General features: G+C 37.2%; 2 protein-coding genes across 2 annotated transcripts in view; one reads left to right on the top strand and one right to left on the bottom strand.

Annotated features, from left to right (window-relative positions):
* Nucleotides 1–1,936: 1,936 nt before the first annotated feature.
* Nucleotides 1,937–11,557, bottom strand: LOC139142205 (uncharacterized). The gene is made up of 7 exons (XM_070712070.1): nucleotides 11,090–11,557; nucleotides 10,722–10,769; nucleotides 6,556–6,764; nucleotides 6,079–6,168; nucleotides 4,607–4,940; nucleotides 2,727–3,032; nucleotides 1,937–2,389 (listed from the first exon to the last, which is right to left on the bottom strand). The coding sequence occupies exons 1-7, from the start codon at nucleotides 11,424–11,426 to the stop codon at nucleotides 2,040–2,042; spliced, it is 1,674 nt and encodes a 557-aa protein (XP_070568171.1). The 5' UTR covers nucleotides 11,427–11,557; the 3' UTR covers nucleotides 1,937–2,039.
* An 899-nt stretch (nucleotides 11,558–12,456) lies between these two features.
* The window catches only part of LOC139142198 (uncharacterized), an 11,535-nt gene continuing 6,985 nt past the window's right edge, over nucleotides 12,457–17,006 (top strand). The window contains exons 1-2 of the mRNA XM_070712057.1: nucleotides 12,457–12,965; nucleotides 16,293–16,337. Of these exons, the coding sequence (XP_070568158.1) occupies nucleotides 12,602–12,965; nucleotides 16,293–16,337 (409 nt within the window). The 5' untranslated portion in view covers nucleotides 12,457–12,601. The remainder of the gene's footprint in view (nucleotides 12,966–16,292; nucleotides 16,338–17,006) is intronic.

Raw genomic sequence — 17,006 nt, 5'->3', positions numbered from 1 at the left:
TATACTTGTTCCAGTCCGGTCGTAGTTCACCATCCAAACATTGAAATGTCTGAAGTTTATTCATCGTTTATTCATCTGCCAAGTACTAGACCTTGTGTGAACTGCTAAAAATCGACGTTTGCATCATTCACAAAGAGAACGACATCAAACCAAAACTTACATCATTCTGTTGTTAACACTAACTTTCCGCGAATGATCAGGGATGCAGTGATTAAGAAATATTTATATTACAGAGATAACAAGAAATGGCAATTTTCGTAAAATTATGAATTTTTTGCATCTAATTTGTGCACCCCCGTGCTCTTGACCGTACAGAGAACGCGGGAACCAAACACCACATCCTTCTGCGATGTGGTTTTCTAGAACGAAAAATCTGGGGCGACAGTGTGCAACAACTGGAGTTGTAAATTTGTAGGATGAATACAAATGAATGCCGGAAAAAATCATTTCGATGAAATTTTTTTCAATGCTGTATGTAGGGGTGCCTAGATTTAGATATTTGATAAAAATTATTTGTTTTTGTTAAGCTGGTGCAGAATAAATGAATGAATGAATGTCAAGGTGTTGAAGTTTTATTATAATTTCTAGCCATATATATATATATATATATATATATATATATATATATATATATATATATATATGAGCTCCTTTACTAATGACCGCAGACACATTACACACTTGAGATGCCAGGGAACAAAAATTTACTTTATTTGATTAGTTTTTCTTTTTCGTTTTAACTTATTAAAGATCACCGTGGAAGGGAATTGAAAGAAAATATTAAAGTCTCCAGCTTTTTCTATAAATTATAGAAACAAAATACACAATCATAAATGGCTTGATCATTTCATTTTAATTGTGTACAACCGGTTTACCCTTAATTTGCTGTTTTTGGAATTTTCAAATTTGTATTCAATTTGCTTTATATTTCAGATGTGATAACCACTTACTGAGACATTTTGCTTATCACAAGCTCTTATTAAATTGAGAACAAGAATTTAAAGGTACAAAAAAAAGTTTGATGATAGGATGTTGAACTGGTGTCTTATTAGTTTTTCAATCAAATGTTCTGGGTTCCTATACTGAGCGCGGGTAAAAAATCTGAATTATATTTGGATTTGACAAGAGAATCGGACCAGTTTATTTTCTACAGGGCCAATGATTTTGGGTGAGTTTCGCACACTGATCAGGATAAATATGATGTGAGTAATTTAATATGTCTTGATATGAACGGTAGCAGGTAGCTTTTCTATGGGTATGTCATGCGGAGAGGAATTCAACAGGCTGCTGCAGTTAATTCACACAAAACACAATATTGAAAGAATGGCCAAACATTAGAGATAGTAATAGAGTTTTACTTATCATATTTTCATTTTATATTGATCTATTTCTACCTATTTGAATTATTTATTTAATTTATTCATTTTAATTTTTATCGTAAATCAATGGTCACCGCTCTCCCCCTCCCTAACAAAGAATTGCTTCCTTAACCCCCTTAGAAATTAAGTTTAAGATTCCTTATTCGCACAGCTGCGGTGCGAATAAGAAATTCGAATTCCTTATCCGCAACCGTGATAACTTTGTGTAAACGTCATTGAAACTGTGGTCTCTAGAGGGGGGTGTACGGCATAAAGTTGTGTTGACGTCAAAGTTGGCAGAGTTTACAACAAACATAGAACAAGTTTAACCCTTTGAGCGCCACTGTAAATTTTTGTCAACTTATGTAAAATATAGCCCAGTCAATTTTTTTTCAGATATTTGCTAAATGTTCTATGAAAAACTGTAGCCAATGAAATATGCTGTCAATTTGGTCCAAAATTATCAACAAAATTACAGAAAAATTCCTAAAAATTGGTAAAATGTTGCACTAAAATTTTGGTTGGAAAAATTTACAGCACTCAAAGGGTTACTAGACAATACAAGAGCAGACAAATAATAAATTATTGGAAAATTTAATAGAGAATACTTTTTCACAACAGTCAATTTACAGAAGAATTAAATCAATGGACATTGTTATGATTTATTGATTAATAATTGAATTAATTAGGAGTATAGACGCAGTAATGAAGCAAGTGATTATCTTGACCACCTGTCTCGTATGGATGAAATCCACTGGTTGTTGATTGTGGATTTACGTTGCTACAATCCCAGTAAATCCATTGATGACTAACTTGCATGCCGAAAACTTTTGGACAATTTTCTGTCCGCTTTATCAACGCAAACGGGACATCGGTAGGTAGGTAGATTACGTTGTCAGGGGGAGCGTCTTGGCGACAGCAGTAATAGATCAGTGTGTTTTCAGTGTAGACGCCATACGGCAAACTACCGCCTCTATCGTTGTTGTTACCGACACTTTCATCGTCCCAGTACACATATCCTGACAGAAAGCCTGAGAGAGAGAGAGAGAGAGAGAGAGAGAGAGAGAGAGAGAGAGAGAGAGAGAGAGAGAGAGAGAGAGAGAGAGAGATTGAGATTTAATTTTTACAAACATGCCATCATTTCGGATTTTGAAACTAAAAATCTGCGATGGTGTTGTTACACTGATACATGAAAACGTAAAGGGTCTCTGGTTGATTGTATTTTCCTTAACGGGCAAAAGGTGTTGTTAATCGGAGCCTATGCATTGTGTACATGTCTGCACATTGATTCACACATTCTACATAGTTGAATGAGTGGGTTAACTCTGAATGTCGAACACAATACAAAAAACTGTGACGTCATCGTACCTGGTGGGCAACCGTCAACCCGAAATATACAATACTCTCCCTTCATCCATTTCCATTCACCAGGGATTGGTTCTGCCATTTCTTTATTGCAGAAATTTTGCTGAAGGTTGTTTCTTCTGATTGGTCCCTTCAAATCCATTGGATCTGACCAATCGTTGCTGCCGATTGTCAGAGTATCCTGATAGGCCCATCCCATCTGATACGTGAAATCTGGAGACGTTGGGCACTCATCGCCAATTCTGAAGTCTACTTCTGGAAATCCATAGGTTCCTTCTGGCCACGTGACTGCAGTTACTATTGATGGATCTATGTGACAATACAAAGGATGTTGCTGTCATAAGATGTGAAATATTTTGACATGCTGATGTAAAGTGGAAATGGTGTATTACCAAAGCAAAGAGAGTCGAGTTTTCTTTCTTTTCTGGACCCATCATTTAATATATTGAGACTGTGTGATTATTACCACTTTTAAGATCACCATACAACAACTACCACTGTTACCACCATGCCAATCGCTACCACAGAACAACACTACTACAACTACAGCAGCAAAGAGATGCCACTTTTTTTCTTTTCTTGATTCATCCGTTTTGAGACTACATAATTACTACTACTACAACTACTACTATCACTATAGAACAACTACTACTATTACAACTACTACTATTACTATAGAACAACAACAACTACTACAACTACTACTATCACTAAAGAACAACTGCTACTACTACAACTCTACTATCACTATAGAACAACAACAACTACTACAACTACTACTATCACTATAGAACAACAACAACTACTACAACTACTACTATCACTATAGAACAACTACTACTAATTTTAAGATATGTCTTTCTTGTTGACATTTACTTTTGTCATTCATGACGTTTTCTGTACAATACCGACCATCACTTTATAGTGATTTTCTTTTATTTGTATCTTATATTTCCTTTGGTTCCTGGCAATGTAAACATTTCATTTTACAGTTTTAGTATGTAGGGACCTGTGTGAAATAAAGATATTTGAAAAACTACTACAACTACTACTATCACTATAGAACAACAACTACTACAACTACTACTATCATTATAGAACAACAACTACTACAACTACTACTATCCCCATAGAACTACTACTACAACTACTATCACTATAAGAGCAACTACTACTACAACTACTACTGTCACTATAGAACAACTACTACTACAACTACTACTACAACTACTACTATCACTACAGAGCAACTACCACTACAACTACCGTTAATACCACCATCCCCATCCCTGCCATAGATCAACTATTACTACAACTTCTACAAGTACCATCATCTCATAGAACAACTATTCCTACAATTGGCTGGTCCCCGACTCATTGACAAGCACAAACGCCTAATTGACAAGCACATAGAGGCGGGTAATGGGAAACCGCCATTACGAAATTAATCTGATTAGTTGAACCATGGTGCACTGTCATTGGCTGTTCAATTTTACTTGGAAGTAAAGCTAAAATTATCACAGTTTCATGATGCGAACGTGGCTAGAATGTAACCAAGGATTAAATAACCGTACTTAAAAGTTTTGAAATATTGGCAGCTACCAGACTACACTAAAGAACACGCGACAAAAAAGGATGCACTATGTTCAGACATGCGCATTAACAATTTGTATCTGCGTCTTACTATGTGCTGCTTGTCTGGTCACGTGAGACGCAGTGATAAGCGAACTCCTACAACAATTACCAACACTTCCACGATTACAACAGCCATTATCTCTTATGATTTCTGAACCAAAATAATTGTTTAATATCGTTTTTCTGGCAAGCTACATTTTTCTTCTTCTACATCAACCTATCTTATTCCATAAATCGTTCATAATTACCTGATGGTGTAACAATGCTTTTGCTTTCAACGTAGATTTCCAAAGCTAACAATACGTTGATTTGTCGGCTGAGGAGTTCCGACAAATCTGGCCAATCACAAAGTCCTGCAGTCCGATAGTCATCGATTAGAGTCCAATATTTCGAGTCAAATACATCATCCATGCTGATAAGTGAAATGCTGATTGGCTCTGTGAGATCAACGTCACCAGTTTGGAAACTTGCCAACAATTGGCCACCGGTAGTAGTCGCTGTTTGAGAATATGTTGTCATGTCAACGAGCAAGGAGTCCTTGTAACCGTTGTAAAAACCATTGTAGGATATTGTCGTTGGATACTGGAAACAAAAAAGACGCGATACATTCAACATTGACGAACTAGAGTCGATTTAACCAAAACCAAAACACCTGTCAGACATCTTTAGAGAGAATCACACAAATATAGAGAGAGACAAGCGCGCACAGACAGACAGACAGACAGACAGACAGGCACACACACAAAAAAGCAAAATTGCTATCATATTGCCAAAATCGCTGAAACAATTGAGCAAACCATAGGGGAAAGAAATCAGTCCCCTGGGGTGGGGAGGGAGTTTTTTGTGCAACGGTTTACCTTATTTTATTTTATTAATTTTGACTGTGATATTTCAAATAAAGTTCAAGTCCAAACCGTCTGACTGCTTTCTTTATTACTACAAGTAATTTTTGTTAATTTTGACTGTGGTATTTCAAATACAGATTTCGACTCCACACCGTCTGACTGCTTTATATATTACCGACAAGTCCTTATCTCCTCTCCAACTTGTGTATACGCCACTGTAATTGCTCCGAAAACATTGCCAACTTGCTAATCCGCTGTTGGTATCAGCGGATTAAGTGATTGAGTCAACACCACAGCCGTCGCACACGCATTAAAATAAGACCGGCTGTGGCGTTGACTTAATAAGCTAATCCGCTGATACGCTCAGTCATTAACAAGTGGGCAATGTTTGCGCAGCAATTAGAGTGGTATGTGCACTGGTTGAAGAGGAGATAAGGAAGTGGAAACACAGTCAGACAGTTTGGAGTCGAAAGCTTTATTTGAAATATCACAGTCAAAATTAATAAAATCAAATATTAAAGGTAAACCGTTGCACAAAGAAAACCTCCTCCCCACCCAAGGGGACTTTCATCTGCCCCTGTGAGCAAACCCGGGCAAATGCACAAATTTTTACTGAACTAAACATACTCGAAGCGGTGATAGTTGAAAAAGTTTGCAATGTCTGTTAGCTGACGAATCAGGTTAAATTCATCAACTTGAGGCGATAAACAGCTCATATTGACAATCCATCCATCTACCCATCCATTCATTCATTCATCCATCCATCCATCCATCCATCCATCAATCAATCAATCAATCAATCAATCAATCAATGCAATCAATCAATGCAATCAATTTATCTGATTAGAAACCAATCGACTGAAATACCTACTTACTTCCTCAGCTGCGTAGAGCACGAAGTCAACTCGACCAGTGTCATATCGTACTGTAGATTTCTGTCCAAGATTGACTTCAACCACCACATCCTACATCAAATGCAAAATAAACTCGCCATAGTACCAATCTCATTTATTTGCATGTAAAGATTTTCAGAACCCAAGTAGACCAAATGAAAATATATACGCCTTTTCGCTAACACAACACACCATCTTTCAAATCTGGCCCAAACCTTTTTAAGCATTTTAAAAACGACGCATGACTTTGCCGAACTTTGACGCATTTGGATGGGTCGCACTGGATTTGGGTTAACTGGTCGAACTTTAATTTCGTTCAGAGATACTGTGACCCGTCAATGTAATAGCTTTGAGAATTTCTGCACCAGAACACAAATGATGCATTCATCCAAAATAAGCAATCACATCAGGAAAATAATATCAAGTTAATCAAAAATATATTACTATGAATACACTCACCGTTCCCCATGTGTCTAAAAAGAGCAGATACTCTGCTTCTTCATAGGAACTTGGTAAAGCACAGGCAGCCGCCACGAAGTCTTCGTTTAATGGATAGTTCAGAGTGTCAACATTTTCCATCATGTATCTAGCGCCCCCATTGTCACAGACTTCCCTCTCATCGTAATAGACAAACTCCTGGGAGATGCCGTTACTGATAGTGGTGTAAGCTGCAGCAGGTAAGATCAAATATATCCATGAGATCCGTAACTTGGAATGGCAATGTAAACCATAGTTATTTTGATGCTGCAAATTCTGAGAGAGGATCATTCATAGCACAAGTTGAGACCGAGGGGTTGAGATCGCTGACTCATCTTGGCCCAGTATTTACAATCCCATGTGTCATCCCTTCCCTTCCAAGCAAAATGAGGGACCACTTTACAATTAAATCTTAATCAAATGCAAAGGACGCATTTTGGACAAAGTCTGTGGAAAAACTGACATAAACAAATTGACAGGTAGTTCTAAATATCGGATATGACTTAGAAATGATCTATGTCAATATGTTTGTCAAATCGCCTTCGTATCAGGCGTATGACATTGACTTTCGCTAGCTCACTTTTTTCTTTTTTTGAAAAAAATAAATTTATTTTCACATAGTCACAATAAAACAAATCTACATAACTGTGAATGCATTAAAATTACAATGCGTCTTGTCTGAAGACAAAAAACCCCAAATAATTAGCTGTTTAATTACAAAGATCATCATATGAATGCATTCAGGATGCATTCTTCTCCTTCAAGTCTTACAAGGCTTGAAAACTTTGTGATAAAATCCTCAGTTTTGTTCATCATCTTATAAGTGAAATACAATGTATTCATCCATGAGGAGAGATAACATTTCAATTGCATGACATAGGATTGAAGGGAAACTTTAATCCCATCAAGAGTAACCGAATTTCGAATATTCCAAACTGTATATTTTACAAAGAAGTAATATAGTAAATAATGTCAGATGTTGCATTATTATCATTTTCGATTCCTGCAATTGCTAATCTTTTGATATTGATATTATTATCAAAGTTGTGTTTTCTGACAAAGAAAGAAATACATTTCTGCCAGATTTCTTTAACATATTTACACTCAAATAAGATGTGTTCCAGTGTTTCTTCTTGGCCACAAATATGGCATTTCCCATCACTTAAATTAAAACTTTTGGCCAAGCTTCCTGTAACTAGGCCTCGATGGAAAATCTTCCAATTTAAATCATTTACTGAATTGCTGACAATTCCTGTTGAATTAAGACGGCTGAATAAAGTAGCTTTGTAACTGTCAGTGAGAATTAGATTCTCAGCCCATATTTGACCTATTTGACCTTTGACTGCATGCCATTTCTTATCAACTAATTTCCAATAAAGTGACTTGGTTTTGACATCACTTTTTGTCAGACCATAATTCTCTTAGTCTAAAATATCATAGTTTTCTTCATTTTGGATGTTTGAAGTTGTTTCCAGGAATCTGGAATAGCATTGAGGAGTGTTTCATACTCTGTCTTGATTTCCTCTTGCACATGTCTAATTGTACCTCCTCTAATTTGTGCAATCATTTCCATGGTTGAAGCCAGTCATTTCTGTCATCATTCCAGATGTCCTTAAGCCTTAACATTCCACTTTTTGACCATTTTTCATAAAAGAGGACACTTCCTTCATTCTTAATATTGTCATTTTACCACAAAACTTCTCTAAGAAGATTCTGTTTTGATGTTGGCTAATCAGTCTTGTAAGTCTAAGTGACTTCCAGGTATTTAACATATCCCCATACACCATTGGGGTTCGTTTGTTGTTGACTTTGAAATTGAGATGGAGGTAGTGGTAATCATTATTCAGTTTATTGTCATAATTCGCTATGAAATATTTTGATAAGCTGGCCCATTTAGGGGTCCCTTTATCTGGATTTTTCTCAAATAATTTCATAAGCCACTTTAATTGGAGTGCATTAATTTTTTCTTCAATGTCGACAACTTTTTTGCCACAGTCATCATATCTTTGAATGAAAATGCCCCTTTTTATAACTTCTCGTTTACCTCTCCAAATAAAATTCCATAATTTACTATTTGCTTCATTAATAATTTCCTTAGGTACGTGATCAAATGATGCCAGGTACCATAATTTGATGCAGCCAGCATATTAGCTACTATTGCCCTGCCTTTAAAAGACAGATTTCTAGTATTCCAGATCTTAAGGCAATTCGTAAATTTTTCCATCACTGTTTTCCAGTTTTCTCTAGATGTGTTACTGTTTCCAAACCCAACTCCTAAGATCTGTAAAACCTTGTTTGAAAAATCGATCCCTTCCACTGAATCAGTGCGGTTTTTAAAACTCCCTGCCCATAAACCTTTGGATTTCTTTTTGTTCAGCTTTGCACCTGTTGCTTTTTCAAATTTGTTGAACATTTTCAACGACTGAGTAATGCTTTTCAAATTTCTCAAATAAAGAGTCGTATCATCTGCAAAACTCTTAATTTTTTCCTCTTGTTTGTCTGGTAGTATGAATACTGATATGCTGTCATCTTTACGAATATTTTCAGCTAGCACTTCTGCTGCCATAATATACAGTAACGGTGATAAGGGGCACCCTTGTCTCACACCCTTATGAAGATGAATATTGCGAGAAAGAAAGCCATACACTTAATTTTGCAAGTAGTATTATTATAAAGAATTTTTATCCACTTGATAAGGTCAAGGACTTGAAAAAGGAAATCTCTGTTTAACCTGTCAAAAGATTTTGTTTGGTCAAGACTTATGACAATAAGAGGTTATCAGTAAAATTAGCGTATTCAATAATATCTCTAGTAAAGACAATATTATCACCTATCTCCCGCCCGGGGATGTATCCACACTGATCTGGGCTACATATTTTGCCAATTACCTTCCGCACCCTATTAGCAATTACTTTTGCAAGAATCTTATAGTCTACATTGAGGAGACTTATTGGTCTCCAATTGTTTAAGTCTGCCTTATCTCCCTTTTTATAGAGCAAGAAACTAAACCAAGTTTCTGGCTATTCGCTAGCTCACTTTTTGGTCTGGCAGTAGTTATAGCGCCCTCTTTGTGCCGACTGTGCGTGTTTCTGTGATGGTGGTTCTTTGGGTATTGCATGAATATTCATAATCGACAGATGTCGACTGACATTTGCAATGTGCTATCTTATATTAACTGACTTTAAAGCTTTACTAAGATTTACTAGAATAATTTCAGAGTCAAATTAAATCAGTCTCACGATGGAACGATTGGTAAAAGTGAGAAAACTCACTATCTTCCTCATTGAATGGTGAGCGATCAAAGTGAAACGTTCATGTGTTCCAAAAAAGTCGACACGAACTCTTAAAGGTCACTGCTCGATATGTTTCAACACAGGGGATTACTTAGTGTTTGGAATTATTTGTGACGATTTGCAATCAACAATTTTCGTGATCGAAAAATTGAATAATGGCATTTATTTTGAGATCCAGCTTACAGATAATATCATTATCCTACCGATTTTAGCTTCTGTTTGCTTTCACACATGCGATGGCGATGGTGGGCTGGATATTGTGAAAGGGTTCACGTAGAACTACGTAAGTTTCTTTTAATTTTCATTGTAGTCCCTTGTCGACGTCATCTCATAGACATTGCTTTTATTGAACTCTCACGACTATTCCAAGTTTGTTTTTCTTTCTTAAATTCACTAATTCCCCGTAAAATTATGAGAAAAGTTTTCAATAATTGTATAAAAAAGCGTCTGAATAATATTGAGACTAAGCACTTGAATTTCAAGGTACATGAACCTGAGAAAGTCATTTTGAAATCTTTAAACTTTGCAATGAACACAACTAGTTATCTGAAAACAACACCTGTTCCACATAAAGTACCCGATAGGCCATGATGTGTGCGTCTATTTCAACTTTGCCATTCGTCACGTGACATGTTCTATTGCAAAGCAAAGCCAAGTTGAGACTTTGCGTAAAATTCGAGGCTGGTTTTGAAATCATGACAGTATTTTATTTTCAGTCAAACCTTTCATAATGAAATTAAACCACTCCCTACAGAGTTTGATAATTTGAAGCAAAGGAAAGGACACTTTAGTAATGTCGATCTAGAAACATAATATGACAATTCTGATATGAAGGCAAATGACGTCATTACTCACCTGAACTCAAAGTAAATTCAAAACCTTCCAGATTATTCCGCTCTGTGTCTGTGGAGTAAAAGACATGACGTCATCATAAGTTATTTTAGAATATCAGTTCTCCAAGGACACTGTCAATTATACAAACTATTGTCGACCGAAAAAGACATTGGAATGAAAGCGACATTGACATGACAACAGCCATTATTTTCTTATAATAAGGCATATGTTTATTCAAAATATATGTAGACCATACATATCCCAACTTCATCGGCGTTCGATTTAAAACATGTATTATAAATATAAATGGTTAATATTTTACAATAAACACTCTTTATTTACTCTGTCAGTTCCGTAGGAAAGTAATAAATTAAAGAAAATGAAATTACCGGATCTGGAGTAATCCTTAAGTCTGTGATCCAGATACGATCTTGTACCCCACGAATGTTCAATGCTGTTCACTGGCGTGCAAGTCTCGTTAAAGGTGTATTCGACTTGGTCTGGTTCAAGATAGTTCATATATTCCTTGTCATCATCGTAGGTCAATTCTAAAACTCGATGCATCAGATCTAGACCAGGATCTATACCACCATTGGTGGCTTGGGAACCTTCAGTGTTGCCTAGCAAACCATGATATCCAACGCCAATGTATTTGACAGCGCCGGGAGGTTCAGTCGGCTGTGAGTAGACCAACGACAGTGAAATAAAAAGGAGAAAAATGACCATCTCCGATTTGAGGTGAAAACTTTGCGATGTGCGAACTTGTAAAGATGTTTAATTTAGCACTAACAGATGCGTGAGTTAGTGCTGCGAATTGAATCCTGGGAAAGTCATCTATCTAGAAGTAAGAAGATAATGCTTTGGAAAGATACAAGGGGAAAAAATTAAGGATAGAAACAGGTTTGTAGACATTTCTGTAGCGTCGTATCACCCCTTTTCAGAGATAAAAGTAACGATATCAAAGGAACACAACAGGTGAAAAATTGCAAAAGACAAATAAATAGCATGATGTATTGTCTCAGCGTGCACCATATGCTGATTTCATAGTGATATGATAGCAACTGTTGAAAAGCTAATATTTGGAGACTGGTTTGTTATCACGATAATCTGGGTGTTGGTGAATAAGAACTATGGTAATAGCATGGTCCGAATATGGGTTTGGATATCCAATGACCAACTTTCTGCTTTCAACTAACTTTATTCAATTCATTATATTCCACTACTTCACCTCGTTCATACTGATATCGTCCCGAAACAATCGAACGCAACAAAAGGAACATACTTAATCTTCTTTTTATTTATTCCATTATCCAAAAGACGTAATCTCAATTACAGGATGAGGTACCCATAACCCATTACACCCAATGAAGCAATAAAAGTGCCATGCTTCAGGTCAAATCACCCTGCTGGAATCTCCAACTCACCGTCCTATGATATGGATGTTTAGTTTGCTTCCCTGACCACTGCGTCATGACACCAAAATGTGAACATCACACTTCATGTCAGAGAAACGCTACTTTTATGAAGAATTCTCCTCCTCAAGAAATTTACAGTTTGGGTTAATGTAAAAGTCCTACAAGCATGTAAAAGTCTTGTTATGATAATTATAATCACAAAATAGAGAAAAGAGCAAAAAAGTTATATACCTGGACAGAGTTGCTCAACATTAACTTTCGGTGCTTGTGATATTTTGTGTAACAGCCTTCGATATTTACAGTAGCCTTACAACTGAACAGCGCCCCCATTCATCAATTCAATGACATCGATAGCGAGTTTTGTCATGTTTTGACGGTGTGTGTCTGAAGGCTTCGGGAAAAAACCTGCTGATAAGACATTCTTGTTTGCTTTTATGTCGCAATACAGCAAAAGTGTCATAGTGTTGAATAGTATTGAATAGTAAAATGTCGCCAGTAACTTTTTTTGTTTTCTTGGTGTTGTTTTTCCAGGCAACACTGGTTTCCTGTCAAACACCTTCTCCTGCACCGGCTGGAATTCAACAAATCGGTTTGGGATATAATGCCATCAAAGGCAGTCCCATGGGCACCAAAGCCGACGACGGTGGTATCGATCCTGGTATCATGCAGGAAAGACGCATTTTGGAACTGACGTACGATGAAGGATATGTGTCTGATGATGGCGTCTATCAAAGACCAGACCAGGTTGAATATGATCTCACCTCTACTTGCTCCTGGACACAAACTGACTATGTCTTCTGGGGAACAGAAACTTACATCAGGAATATTGCTGCAGATGCAGTACGAATAGGTATTCATTGTAATATATTGTTTTGTCTACACGATTGCTAAATTACGTCTGTGTGAACGATGTCGACATGAACTTCGTTTCGAAACATCATTTGGCATAAATACTTGTAATACTTCACATCCTAGATGAAATACGCTTCACTGCAATTTCTCTCGAGGAGTTCTTGCAGGTTTTGTTCGATGAAAGACAACAAACAATCTTCGCTTGGGTAAATCGATAGAACAAAAGGTTGAATCAATTATCCATACAAAAATTGCTATGGCAATAATATAGCGCAGTGAATGCGACTGTGAAAACTATCGTTGCAATGACGATATGGAGAGAAAATGGGACACGTGACCTAGTCGTCGAAGCACCGTATCTTTAAAGACAACATCAATAGCCGATAGGGAACTGTGAGATATCACTTCACTTTGAACCTCAACCGAAATTGACGAGGAAAAAGTCAGGAGAATATATTCGGTTAGACGGGTCACAGGTCACAGGTCATAGGTCATGTAGAATTTGTGAAAGATGAATTTATAAGATAGTGTGAGTCGTGGGAGTTGTTGGAAATGAAATTGCCAAAAATTAGAGCTAAGGCTGAATAATTCACAAAAAAACTGGTGAAGGGTGGAGCTGGAGGAATTGTGATTAAAATCCTAATTTTTTCTGATCTCTGCTCAAGACTCCAAAAAATGTCAAATACCCCAATCTATAGGATCAAAATTTTCAAGTACCCCAAAAAACTCACATATAGCTAAATATTTATTAGGAATGTAGGCGCATAAAAATAAACCTGTAATGTACTGTGCAGTTCTGCTTGCAAATGTTCGACACTACCTATTTTATGACGCACACATAAAATGTAGTGGCTAGAGAAATGTTGTCGGCAGGTTGTAGAGTCATATTCCTCAAGCAAAGTTCTTAAATTGATTCATATTTACATGCGTCAGTGGACTTGATTTAATTCAAATCGGGCCAAGTCAATTGACCCCGCTGAAGAGTACCCACACTGATAATCACGCCAGAGTACACAAATTGTGTATTCCTGGCTACATTTTGCCAAATTTTGATAAAAGTGAGCACGGCGACCCACTTGAAAATGCCTTTTTTAAGAATGCAAGACATACTAGCTTAAGACCTACATGCTACTTTTACAAGTTTTACAAAAATGACAATACTGAATGAGTGGAAATATTCAATCAAATAAAATCAGAAATTCTGGGTATAATAATTTGCAAATTTAGTAAAAAATATAACTCCATTTATTCATGCATTGTTTAAATTTAAATTAAGATTCTTTACTTTTTAAAGTTTTACGTTTGTGTTATTGTACGATAGAATGTGAACATTTTATTCACTACATGAACTTGAAATGAATGATTTTTACATATTGATTTTAAGTTATTTCCGTTGAAAAAACTGTGCCTTTTCGTCGTAATTTGTAGAAAATCACACATAGTGACCCTATCTTTATCGGCTGTGCCCTTGTTCAACTCCCTCTAACATGCTGAACTATCCAGTAGTCAGCTTGCCAACACAGCCTGTGTATATTTACCATGGATTTGTATCAATGGCAAATGACTTTCAGTCGACGTCTGGACTCTATAGTGTTCACATATACAAGCTTGTTGACAAACATACTGCACACTGTAGGGAGACAGCAAGGGAACGTATTTGATACATGGCATATAAATATGAAAATGTTATCCACAATCACAGCTTCTGTCCCAATACAAGGTCTTCGTGTATTTTTTCTTATGAAAATTCTATGACATTTAAATTACTTCAGATTTTTTTCGAAATAAAATGTGGTCAAATGGTTGCAGATTTTGTTTAATTATTAGTAACATTAGAACCATCGGATGACATAAAAATATTATTCATTTTTCATTGAATTATCTACCAAACTATTGAACCTTAAAATGAAAACAAAATAGGGAACCAACTTTAATTCAGATTCCTTTCTGATACGTAGAGTAACCCTTGAAGTCAAGTACCCCCTCTACTACACCAAGTACCCCCTATACTACACCAAACACCCCCTCTACTACACCAAGTACCCCCTATACTACACCAAGTACCCCCTCTACTACACCAAGTACCCCTTCTACTACACCAAGTACCCCCTCTACTACACCAAGTACCCCCTCTACTACACCAAGTACCCCTCTACTACACCAAGTACCCCCTCCACTACACAAGTACCCCTCTACTACACCAAGTACCCCCTCCACTACACCAAGTACCCCTCCACTACACCAAGTACCCCCTCTACTACAACAAGTACCCCTCTACTACACCAAGTACCCCTCTACTACACCAAGTACCCCCTCCGCTACACCAAGTACCCCCTCTACTACACCAAGTACCCCCTCTACTACACCAAGTACCCCCCCACTACACCAAGTACCCCCTCACTACACCAAGTACCCCCTCTACTACACAAGAACCCCCTCTATTACACCAAGTACCCCCTCTACGACACCAAGTACCCCCTCTACTACACCAAGTACCCGCTCTACTACACCAAGTATTCCCCTCTACTACACCAAGTACCCCTCTACTACACCAAGTACCCCCTCTACAACACCAAGTACCCCTCTACTACACCATGTACCCCCTCTACTACACCAAGTACCCCCTCTACTACACCAAGTACCCCCTCAACTACACCAAGTACCCCCTCTACTACACCAAGTACCCCCCTCTACTACACCAAGTATTCCCTCTACTACACCAAGTACCCCCTCTACTACCAAGTACCCCCTCTACTACACCGTACCCCCTCTACTACACCAAGTACCCCCTCTACTACACCAAGTACCCCCTCTACTACACCAAGTATTCCCTCTACTCACAAGTACACCAATACTACATACCCCTCTACTACACCAAGTACCCCCTCTACTACACCAAGTTTCCCCTCTACTACACCAAGTACCCCTCCACTACACCAAGTACCCCCTCTACTACACCAAGTACCCCCTCTACTACACCAAGTACCCCCTCTACTACACCAAGTACCCCCTCTACTACACCAAGTACCCCCTCTACTACACCAAGTACCCCCCTCTACTACACCAAGTACCCCCTCTACTACACCAAGTACCCCTCTACTACACCAAGTACTCCCCTCTACTACACCAAGTACCCCTCTACTACACCAAGTACCCCCTCTACTACACCAAGAATTTTAAATTCTCCTGAATTCCTTCAGCCCCTCTCAGCAGTATTCGTGAATGCAGCCTAATAATGAAAATATTTATATCAATAAAACGTTTCTCGTTTTTTGGCAGAAAGTGGCTTTGATAATGAATAACTGTGCCATTTTGACAATTTCAGATGGCTTGTCTCACTCCGCTGGCAAGGAGTTTACAGATAACGATTGTAAGTTAACATTTCCTTTATTATCATACATCGACTTACTCCAAACACTTGACAAATGGAAAAAATGTGTTTCGCAATCTGCCAGGTTTAAAATAAAATGCTGCCCCTTTGATATCTTAAAAAATCCTCGTAAATGAATGTTTCCAATGAAGACTACGAACAGATATGAGGAATGTGGTGGGCACGATGAAGACATACTAAACAGTATCGGAATATGTTTGTAAATACCAGTGAGGGAAAGATGGATGGGTATGTATGTATGTATGTATGTATGTATGTATGTATGTATGTATGTATGTATGTATGTATGTATGTATGTATGTATGTATGTATGTATGTATGTATGTATGTATGTGTGTGTGTGTGTGTGTGTGTGTGTGTGTGTGTGTGTGTGTATGTATGTATGTATGTATGTATGTATGTATGTATGTATGTATGTAAAGTATAAAGTAAAGTAAAGTAAAGTAAAGTAAGCCTTTATTGAAATCGTATCCCAGTTGGGATCTTGATCATAAAGTACAATAAAGGTTTTGCAAAAACAACAATGAAAGAGTACATATAATATATATATAAAATATAAATATCTATACATGAGGTCAACATATTAAAGGTTTATAAATAGTTTACTTTGTCTTTTTCATTTTGTCTTGTCTGAGTTTAAAACATGTA

The sequence above is a fragment of the Ptychodera flava genome, chromosome 1, assembly GCF_041260155.1.
Source record: "Ptychodera flava strain L36383 chromosome 1, AS_Pfla_20210202, whole genome shotgun sequence".
NCBI lineage: Eukaryota > Metazoa > Hemichordata > Enteropneusta > Ptychoderidae > Ptychodera > Ptychodera flava.
Note: the sequence above shows the minus strand (reverse complement) of the source record. Positions and strands in the feature narration are given on the sequence as shown.